Source organism: Manacus vitellinus, unplaced genomic scaffold (assembly GCF_001715985.3).
Source record: "Manacus vitellinus isolate BGI_N305 unplaced genomic scaffold, ASM171598v3 scaffold_47_pilon, whole genome shotgun sequence".
Taxonomy (NCBI): Eukaryota; Metazoa; Chordata; class Aves; order Passeriformes; family Pipridae; genus Manacus; species Manacus vitellinus.
In genome coordinates this window covers 919,380-930,371 of record NW_021940585.1, presented here as the reverse complement: position 1 = coordinate 930,371, position 10,992 = coordinate 919,380, and the positions used below count along the sequence as shown (strand labels likewise).

The window sequence follows — 10,992 nt, the reverse complement described above, 5'->3', positions numbered from 1 at the left end:
GGGAAGCTCCGGGGAGACCCGCAGAGGCAGAGCAGGGGAACTCCTCTGTTCCCCCGCCCCGAGTGTTCCCCAGGTGCCGCTCGCTGCCGGCGCCCGCTGTGGCGTGAGGCGTTGGGAGCGCCGGGAATGAGCTGATGTGGAGAATTCCTGGAGGACTGGCAGGGGTGAATGACCTGGCAGGTTGTGAGTCACCTTGAAGGGGGATCGGGAAGGTGCGACCAGAGTCCCACAGGACAAGGTTCAGGTGCTGAGCTGGGCAGCACAGCCGGAGTCGGGGATGGGGGTGTTGGCCTTCTACATCTCCCTGGAAAGAGACCGTCAGAAGGTTACATGAGCTTAACAAAATGTTGCAAGACCGCTTCTGTAGGCTTGCGAATGCGTGGGAAATATGTATTGAACTGGAAATGGTTACAAGTTAGGGTACCGATGGGGTGTGTTGATGTCCTTGCCCTTCCCTGGGGGGCTGTTTCTGGTCACGCTTTTTAAATAAAGTCAAATCGGGAGTCTGAATACAGCCCCTGGTCTCTGCCAAGGATACAGGTTCCCTGGAGTCCCATCCCAGGGAAACCACGTTCCTCTATATGATGTGCTGTTGAGCTTGGTCTGAGCTGGCACAGCTGTTCTTAGGAAATCTGGCTTTCCATCAACCTCACACAGGCTGAGCTGGACCTTAAATACTATGCTGGGGAGTGCAGGGGACCTACAGCCTGACCCAGTGGTGTGATGGAGGGAGCTGGGGGGCTTTAACCCAGCAGTGAGTGCAGGGGGCTGGGTCTGCAGCTGCTGGGAGGGCAATGACAGAGGACAGGCCAGTGCCCTTCAGCTGGAGCCACATCCCATAGGGAAAGGAGGCAGAGATAGAGACTGGGCTGGAGAAATTCTACCTGAATTTTCACTGAAACTGTTTCTGTGCTTGCAAATAATGTATGTAAGTGTAGGGAGAGCATTACTTCAGTAAAAAAAGGCATTCTGTGGCCTTCTATGGCTTGAATGCAGCACTTACCAGCACTGTCTGTAGTACACATTTAAACTGTAGTAATTACAAAGCTCCCCTCAGTGATATGTGAAGGCCCTGAGCTGTAATGAGTGTGACAGCTCTCTTGCTTGTCATTGCAACTTGGAGATGATACTTTCAAGGCTTGGATTTTGTTCTGTTTTTTAGTATTCTTGATGCTGAAAAGGCCATGCAGAGCAAAATGGGCAGAGAGTATTTTAGTGTCTGACAAAGATTTGTGTTTAATTAAATAGCTATGTCCTACTTAGAAGTCCTTGGTAGAGTTGCAGGGAAGCAGTTGAAGGAACTCTTGAAGCAGGATGAACAGTAGCAGCAGGCCAGGCTTTGTGACTGACCTTGTCTAGACAAGTTTTGAAAACCTCCAAGGATGGAGCTCCCTTTCCACCTCTCTGGTGACCTGTTCCAGGGCCACACTACTTGTGAGGCTTTTCCTAACATGAACCTAAACCTCACAGCAGCCTCTGAGCTTCCAACCTGGACCCACCTGCAGTGCAGAGGGAAGGCTTCTCCTGCACTGGCCGTGTACCTCCTTTTGTAGCCTGGCAAATGGTTTGCCTTACCATGGTTTGAGGATGAGAATACCCTGTGGGACATCCAGGCTGGTTTTTGTGGTGATCCCCGGGATCTTTGCAGCAGGGCTGATTCTCAGTTATTGCTGTTTGTACTGGTGCAGGGAGTCACTGCCCCATGTGCTGAACTTTGTACTTTGTCAAAGTAAACATGCCAAGGTTTAATGTCCCATCTGTAGCACCTGGTCTGTGCCTGTGTTGCCAAGTTGTACTTTCAGACATACATTTTCTTTGGAACACAAGTCATTGCTGTTGCTTTGTGTAGTCTTAATGTAGTGCTTGTTCCTGAGATGTTGGAAAGCTTGTGACATGCATTTACCTGGCTTGGGCATGCTAGTCATGGAATCATGGAATCCTCTGAGTTGGAAGGGACCCACAAGGGCCATTGAGTCCAACCCTTGACCCCTCACAGGACACCCCAATAATCCCACCCTGTCCCTGAGAGTGTTGTTCAAACACTCCTTGAGCTCTGTCAGCCTTGGTGCTGTGCCCACTGCCCTGGGGAGCCTGTTCAGTGCCCAGCCACCCTCTGGGGGAAGAACCTTTTCCTAACATCCAGCCTAACCCTGTCCTGACACAGCTTCATGCCATTCCCTTGGGTCCTGTCCCTGGTCAGCAGAGAACCCTCTGCTTCCTCTTATGAGGAAGATATAGGCCATGATCAAATCTCTCCTCCAGGCTAAACAAGCCAGGTGACCTCAGCTGCTTCTCATATCCTTCTCCTTTACACCCTTCACCATCTCCACCATCTCTGTGGTGCAGTGTAGTCCTTACACACCCTTTCAGTGACCTTCCCCAACTGCTTAGGAGCTCCACCAGCAAGACTTGGGCCACTGGTAGGACCTCAGTCAAATGAGGATCTGTGGTGGTCTATGTTCTCCTCCTCCTGTAGAAGAGTTTCAGGCTGTCCTGCTCTCCTGAAGGGATGATTCCTCATTCATTGCCATGGCCTGGCCTCTCTGTGGCACTGCAGCTGGTTTTCTTGTCACCTGTTTTACACCGTGTAGGTGGGCTGTGTGTCCTCTGCCATCACAGCACCTTACCAGCCCAGTGCTTCAGCCTGGGAAGTGATGGCCTCGAAGAGGAGTAATGTGGCAGCAGCTCTGAGTAAGGCTGGTCACAGAGAGGATGTGGACTGGATATCTGAATATACAGCTTGGATGGATGGGAGCTTAAAAACAGCAGTTCAGCTGTACAGTGCTGTGGTTGAGAACAGGTGATTTATTTTTTGGTTTTGTTTTGCGAATACAGATTTTAATGTTGTGGGGTTCCCAATGAATTTGAAAGGACCATGCTCCTGCTTTTCTGCATTAATTATGGGTGTGGAACTAGATCTCCCTGGAGCCTTCTCATCTCCAGGCTGAGCACCCCCAGCTCTCCCAGCCTGGCTCCAGAGCAGGGGGACTCCAGCCTTTGGAGCATCTCTGTGGCCTCCTCTGGGCTCACTCCAGCAGCTCCATGTCCTTCTGATGTTGGGACCCCAGAGCTGGGGGCAGCTCTGCAGGGGGGTCTCACCTGAGGGGACAGAGGGGCAGAATCCCCCCCTCCCCTGCTGCCCACACTGTGGGATCAGCCCAGGGCACAGGGGGGGTTTCTGGGTCCCAGCACACGTGGCTGGGGCCATGTCCAGCCTGTTATCCACCAGCACCCCCAAGTCCTTCCCCTCAGGGCTGCTCTCAGTCCACTCGCTGCCTGGCCTGTACTGCTTATCCTGGAATTCCAGGGGACAAAATTGCCTTGCCCAATCATAGGGTCTGAACATAACTTTGGGTAACAGTCACATTGAACTGCCCTATATGCAGGCTCTTCTAGAACATGTTCAACTGTCACTCAAAAACAGAACTTGAATGTAAAATGCCCCAGATGGACCAGGAGTTTCGAGATGTTTCCAATGTGGTTTGTTTTTTACCATTCAAAGCCCTATGATGAAATATTAAAGAAGCTGGGATTATGCTCTGGACACCAGAGGGAACCTGGGGATCTGTAAATGGGTAGGAATAGATCCTCTTGCTGCCATAGCTTCCATGAGATAGTTTTGTGTGGTGTTAAGGAATTGAGCACTTTGTGTGCAGCAGTGTGGTGTGAGACCTGATGGTCTTTATTAGTGGAGGGATACAAAGGGGTTTGTTAGACAAAGACTTTCTTGCAGAGTGGCAAAGCTTCCTAAAGGGATCAGGAGAATATTCTGATTTTATGTACATTAAATGAGGTGACCCTGGATCTTGGGGAGAGTTTTGCTGCCTCTGGTGGCTGTGCTCCTGGGGCTGGAGTCTGGGTTGTGCTGTTCTGGACACTTAGGCCAGTGACAGGTGCAATCACCAGCTTTTCTACATATTCAGTGGCTGAAGGATTTGGAAGAGTTGATCAGACTCTTCCTGTCTGATTGAAGAACAACAAGGAGGAACGAGCTTGTAAAAATGATAATGTCCAAAAGGGTCTGTCTGGGTGGAGCTGTTGATGACCGAAGGGGGCTTTTGTGTTCTGTTGTGCTTTGTGCCAAGTACCCCCCAACACCAAGACAACAAGGCCAATGTTTCAATGGCTTTGCAGGCTGGGAGTTGGGGGTGGGTGTGCAGGAGGTTGGCTAAGCAAGGGCAGTGCTGTTTGTGCTGAGTGATGCCTTTCTGTCCCCAGCGCGAGTGCATCTCCATCCACGTGGGCCAGGCGGGCGTGCAGATCGGCAATGCCTGCTGGGAGCTGTACTGCCTGGAGCACGGCATCCAGCCCGACGGCACCATGCCCAGCGACAAGACCATCGGCGGGGGGGACGACTCCTTCAACACCTTCTTCAGCGAGACCGGCGCGGGCAAGCACGTCCCTCGGGCTGTGTTTGTGGACCTGGAACCTGCAGTCATAGGTAAGAGTGTCCTGCAGTCCCTGGCACATCTTTTGACTAAGGAACTGTGTCCAGTTCTGGGCCCTCAGCTCAGGAAGGACATGGAGGGGCTGGAGCAGGGCCAGAGGAGAGCAACAAGGCTGGGGAAGGGACTCAAGCACAAGTCCTATGAGGAGAGGCTGAGGGAGCTGGGGCTGTTCAGCCTGGAGAAGAGGAGGCTCAGGGGAGACCTCCTCACTCTCTACAACTCCCTGACAGGAGGGGGGAGCCGGGGTGGGGTTGGTCTCTTTTCCCAACCATCAGCAAGACAAGAGGGCTGGGTCTCAAGTTGTGCCAGGGGAGGTTTAGGTTGGGTATTAGGAAGAGTTTCTTTCCAGAGAGGGTGATAAGCCATTGGAATGGGCTGCCCAGGGAAGTGGTGGATTCTCTGTCCCTGGAGATTTTTAAAAAGAGACTGGATGTGGCATCAGTGCCATGGTCTGGGAACCACAGTGGTAGTGGATCAAGGGTTGGACTTGATGATCTCTGAGGTCCCTTCCAACCCAGCTGATTCTATGATTCTGTGAATTAATTTCTCTAGCCCTGAAAAAATGCTTTGGGGCTGCAAATTTTTACTTGCTTGCACCTTCCTAGTGATGGAAAAGGCTTGGCTTTATGTTCATTGCAATGCAAATGTGCACTATGAACTCTCAAGAATTTCAGTATTATCTTCTGCTGTGGAGTTAAAAGGGTCTTGTGAACACGCTGCATACTTTTGCTATGCAAGGAGCAGTTATAACCCCTTGGAACAGTATGGCATAATGTGTGCTGCAGAACCTCTTTAAAAGATGTGAAAGTATCGTTAAGCAGATTTCTTATTGTACATGGTGCTTTCCCAAAGCAATCTTCTGCTCTGTGTACCTTTAGTAGAGCTTGCAGAAATGGGTCTTCATCACTAGCCTAAATTCAGGGACTTCTGAGTATGCACTTCAACTTCCTATTACCTTATCTTTGAATAACAATCCACTCCTGAAAATCAGTTGTATTCCAAACTCTGGCAATGCTGGCTCTTGGTGTTCAGGTGTCATCCCACACATCAGCCACTGACAGTCTCCCATCCTCGGGCAGTAGCTGCACTGCCAGCTCAATGTGAGCTTCCAGTTCACAAGACCCTTATTCCCTGGGTCACAAATCCTGGTTTTGCTCTTGCCAGTGTGTGCTGGAAGTAATTCTGCTGGAGCTGGTTTATGGCTGCCTTGCCTAGAGTAGTGACTTGAGGCTCTCATAGCAGGGATCTGTGCTGTCTGTGCTTGTGCAGTTGCTGTGTTTATCATTCTGCACTACAAGAGTTGGGGGAAATGTGTGGATGTGCTCAGGCTATTCCTGTGTACTCAAACTGTGGATCTCCTGTAGCTTCTGTTCAGTGTAACACACTGTGGCTAACACAGCAGAAGGAACCTGGGAGGGGAGCAGAGGGCTGTGGGGCTGGTCAAAGGTGGGAGTGCTAGGCTGGTAACTTTGAAATGAGCCCAAGCACCCTCAGCCATACACTAATATTCCCAGGAGCTGTTGCCTTGTGGCTGTTGTCTCCTCTGCTGCTGGCCAGGTGGGGGCTCTGAGCAACCAGGAACAGCTGAGTCATGAGGTGAGGGAGGGCAGGTAGCAAAGCTCTCACCTGGCCTTGGGGGAAGGGGAGCTGGGGAGTCTTGGGACAAATTAAAGGCAGTGAGTGTTCAGTGCTTGTTAATGATGCAGGTGTAGTATGGGGAGAGGGACAAGAGGTTGTCTTAAAGCTTGGTAATACTCAAGGTTACATCATGTGCCTTTCTGGGGGGTAGCTGCCCTTCTTCATTCCTGCCTGGCTAATGTGAAAATTACTGCTCCTGTTTCCTGGGCAGGGCTAGGATGGGACTCCCCATTCATGCAGAGTGTCCCTCTGCACTGAGTTTATGAAAACCCATCTCCTGTGCATGTGGCAGCTCTGCAGCTGCCACATGTGTGCACAAGGGATTTCTGTCCTTCCAGAGCGGTGTTGCTCTTGGAGAAAGCAGCAGGATGCTGGACATGTGCACCATCAAACTTTCCACCACAAAATAGGGCAGTGACATCTGAGAATTCAACACAAGTGTCCTGAAAAGTCTAACCCAGCTAGACTTAAAAAGATGAAGCACAGCATGTCTGGTTTAGCTGTTCCCTCAACTCTAAATTCTTTGTTCCAGCACACTTTCATAGTCCAGTGACTGATCCTCTGAACTCTACTAGTTTTGTTACTTCCCCAGAACCATCCTAACTCATACTGCACCTATCAGCTGCCTTTTTCTTTATTTCTATGTTTTCCCTTATTACCCATATTTATCCTTTATAATTTGGAGTGGTAATGCAGGAAGTCCTGGACACATGAGTATTTGGGATGGTAAACTTCTCCAAATTGTTTGTTTTGATGCTATCTTACAAATACTTTAGAATATTGGATTGCAGACTGCAGTGGGAGCTGCTCAGCCTAAACTGGTTTGAATAGTATTTTTGCATCTTGAATTTTACTTATCTTTGTCTTGCTAGCTCTTTTTCAGATTAATGAATATAGGCAAACAGGCAACTTCAGCTGTAGTTCATAAAGCTCTCTGCTGTCCACCTGACTTTAATTAAAGGATGCAATACTGCATTAGCACACGACTCAAGAATGGCTTGAGCTAAACCAGAGACAAAGCTCTGCTGAGTGTCTTTGTACCTCATAGGACAGAGCTTTAGCCTGCTAGATATAAGTGTGTATTTCTGGGACTAGTGGAGATTGTAACTCTAAATCAGTCTCCAAATGTGTAACTGCTGGGGGATGCTGTGTGTGCATCTGCACTGTTTCTTTAACACAGCTGTGTGTGCTGGAGCTTGCAGCTCAGGGTTTGGATGATTGCAGAACTCTCCAAGAGCATCTCCTGTTTCTTTTGAACCCTTCTCTGCCTTTGGCAGAAAGCACAGTGAAGGGAAAGGAGAAGACAAGCAAGCCCACAGCTGCAGAAGCAACAAGGCAGCATCATGAAGAGCTTGGGAAGTAAGGGGGAAAAGCAGGATTTCAGCTGCTGAGCTGCAAAATGGGCCTTAAGTTGTCTTAAACTTAAATGATTCTGCTGCCACAGTCCAGTTTTAAATTGCTCTGACAGGCCAATTTTTAACTCGGGTGTAAAATGGAACAGTTTTATAAGGAGTAACTTAACTTTTCTTAGTGATTCAATATTCAGGCTGTAGAAAGTATTGTCACCTACTGATTGGTAGATATCAGGTTGCTTTTTATCTCTAAGGGTTTAGGTACCTTATTCTGGACACCCTCAGAAGTCTGAAAAACCTGGTGGACATAGAAAATTAATTTTAAATAGTATTTATATATTATGTAATAATAATTATCTTGTCTCTCCCCAGATGAAGTTAGGAATGGGACATACAGGCAACTCTTTCATCCTGAACAACTGATATCTGGTAAAGAAGATGCTGCAAATAACTATGCTCGAGGTCATTACACAGTTGGGAAAGAGATAATCGATCTAGTTCTAGAGCGTATCAGGAAACTGGTAAGATTCTTCTTTACTGAAAGCTCTTAAACATCTTTTTTACCCTGTTTTACAGGATTTGGAAATTAGGTTATTCAGTACATAGTTATTCAATACATAAGCTGTACTTTATGTTTTTTGTGGTAGGAGAATTTGTGGACTTAGCCTACATCTGCTTTCATTCTTAGCCAGCTGAGAATGGCTGGATTATTCCTGTCAGATACAGCTTTCAAGTGGCCTAAAATGCTGATGAGGCACCTAAAACTTCATATGTAGTTTCTTGTTCAACTTCAGAAAGCCGGGACAAAAATTATGATTCGCATGGTTCCTGCTGGAAAAGGGTTGGTCTCTGGCTGTGACTCTTTCAAGGAAGTTTAAACAGGAGTGTTTCCTTCCATGGTTTAGACTGTTTCCATTTCCTGCTGTTATGATTTCTGGGTTAATTTTATGGTAATAACAGTAGAAAAGAAACAAATCTCAGTAAGTGGGGATGTTTCAGGCTCCCCAGTGCTTTGATCATGTGGCAGACTTACACAGATGGCAGCTTAGGAGGTTTGAGTTCCCTTTTTAGGGCTGCTAAGCATGTACATTACCCAATCTGTGTCACAAAGGTGGGAATTCTCATTGCAGAAAACAACCCAGGTATACCTCTGGTGCTTTGATATGGAATGCTAAGTGTGTCTTTGTGAAAAGTTCACCTTTTGCAGATCACAACTGGAATTATTCTCAGCACTTGGCTACCACAGTCTCTAATTAAAGCCAAGATAAGTTTGCAGCAGGCTGTACTTTGACCTGAAAAACATGGTTGTAATTTCTTTTTACAAGCTGTTGGGAGTCCCTGTCAGTCCTGGGAATTGAGCTGAGCATCGTGTGGCACCTCTTTGTGAGGACAGAGCTGTCTCATTTTGTCATCTGCGAAGCCTGAACTGGACTGGCTCTGTAATACACTGTGACAGCTCACTCCCCTGAAGAGATACATGCTTGGCACTTGTGCAGGTTTAGAACCAGGAGCTCTGGGATGGGGATTGCTCCACTTCTGTGCAGGTGGAGAATGTCAAATCAGTGTAAGTGTGTAGGTCTTTCAACATTCTCTTGGTTATTGTTAATGCCCTTGGCTGAGAATTGGGAGTAAGGAGGATTTTGAGGTAGCAATTTGAAGAGGTTTAAAACAGCCAAGAATACAGTGTTTTTCACGGGATACTTTCTTGGTTATTGGTGGATAAATCAGATTCAGTACTTCTGAAGCTTGAACAGTTGGTATGCGTTAGAATTCAGAGCTGTCTTTCTTGAGCTGGATTTGGGATGCTTGGTGTCCACACAACGACTCGAACACCTGTGTTTTCTCTTTCAGTCAGATCAGTGCACTGGCTTGCAGGGTTTCCTGATTTTCCACAGCTTTGGGGGAGGCACTGGATCTGGTTTCACCTCTCTGCTGATGGAACGGCTCTCGGTTGACTATGGGAAAAAATCCAAGCTGGAATTCGCCATCTATCCCGCACCTCAGGTCTCGACAGCTGTCGTGGAGCCGTACAACTCCATCCTGACCACCCACACCACGCTGGAACACTCCGACTGTGCCTTCATGGTCGACAACGAGGCCATTTATGACATTTGCCGTAGAAACCTGGACATTGAACGCCCAACCTACACCAATCTCAATCGCCTCATTGGTCAGATAGTGTCGTCCATCACTGCTTCCCTCAGGTTTGACGGTGCCTTAAATGTGGATCTTACTGAGTTTCAGACTAACTTGGTGCCTTACCCTCGGATCCACTTCCCCCTGGTGACGTACTCACCGATTATTTCAGCAGAGAAGGCCTACCACGAGCAGCTCTCTGTGTCAGAGATCACCAACGCCTGCTTCGAGCCCTCCAACCAGATGGTGAAGTGTGACCCCCGCCACGGCAAGTACATGGCCTGTTGCATGTTGTACCGCGGGGACGTGGTGCCCAAGGACGTCAACGCCGCCATCGCCGCCATCAAAACCAAGCGCACCATCCAGTTCGTGGACTGGTGTCCCACTGGTTTTAAGGCAAGTCTCAGCCCTGTCATGGCTTTTCAGGCTTCTCATTCGCTGTCCTGGGCCCGTGGAGTGTATTTGCTCATTGAGCTGTTCTGTAGGTACCTGGGTTGTATTTTAGGAAGTGGAGGTTTGGGCTCTCATACAGAGCAGCTTTGTGAGTGACACATTTTATTCAGCTCTTGTTGTCTGACTTTGATTATAGTCTCTGTCAAACACCACAAAGAAACTCATGGTCTCTTCTGCATCTCCTGTAGGTTGGCATCAATTACCAGCCCCCTACAGTGGTTCCTGGGGGAGACCTGGCCAAAGTCCAGCGGGCAGTCTGCATGCTGAGCAACACCACGGCCATCGCCGAGGCCTGGGCTCGCCTGGACCACAAGTTTGACCTGATGTATGCCAAGCGTGCCTTTGTCCACTGGTATGTTGGAGAAGGGATGGAGGAGGGGGAGTTCTCAGAGGCCCGGGAAGATTTGGCTGCTCTTGAGAAAGATTATGAAGAAGTGGGCACAGACTCAATGGATGGAGAAGATGCAGGTGAAGAGTATTAAATCCAACAGAGAATTGCGAGTCTTTGCCATTTTACTGCCTCTTTAGTAGCAATGTAAATCATGTCAACTGATTGGAATAAACTTCTTTAATCAAGAACTTTGGTAGTGTCCAAGCACTATGTATACTCATTAACTGTATGCAGTCAGCAGTCCAGGAGATGGAATTTCTTTTTAAGGAAGGTAGCTGAATAAAATAACCATGCTGTAGTTCAATGAGTTCTTGTCCGTAAGACATTGCTATTTGAAGACATATTAGTGTCTTATCCTCCAGAATGAGACTAAAATCAGCTGGAGCTTTTGCTGCAAGATGGGTTAGATCAGCTCTGAGACTCCAAAGCTGGTGTCACAAGAGGCAACAGGTACTAACCTTGTGTTACCTGTAAAAAATGCAACACCTTCAAAACCAAAGGCTATTTGGGTTAGTTTTCTTCTATTTTTAGATTTAATGGGAGCCAGTAACTTAGAGATGCAGTAACCTGGAAA

General features: G+C 48.2%; 1 protein-coding gene across 1 annotated transcript; it reads left to right on the top strand.

Moving 5' to 3' along the window:
• The first annotated feature begins 4,218 nt into the window (after positions 1 to 4,218).
• On the top strand, positions 4,219 to 10,606 carry LOC103763007 (tubulin alpha-8 chain). The gene is made up of 4 exons (XM_008929713.2): positions 4,219 to 4,441; positions 7,811 to 7,959; positions 9,290 to 9,970; positions 10,216 to 10,606. Exons 1-4 carry the CDS (start codon positions 4,321 to 4,323, stop codon positions 10,507 to 10,509), a joined length of 1,245 nt encoding a protein of 414 aa, XP_008927961.1. The 5' UTR covers positions 4,219 to 4,320; the 3' UTR covers positions 10,510 to 10,606.
• The last annotated feature ends 386 nt before the right edge of the window (positions 10,607 to 10,992 follow it).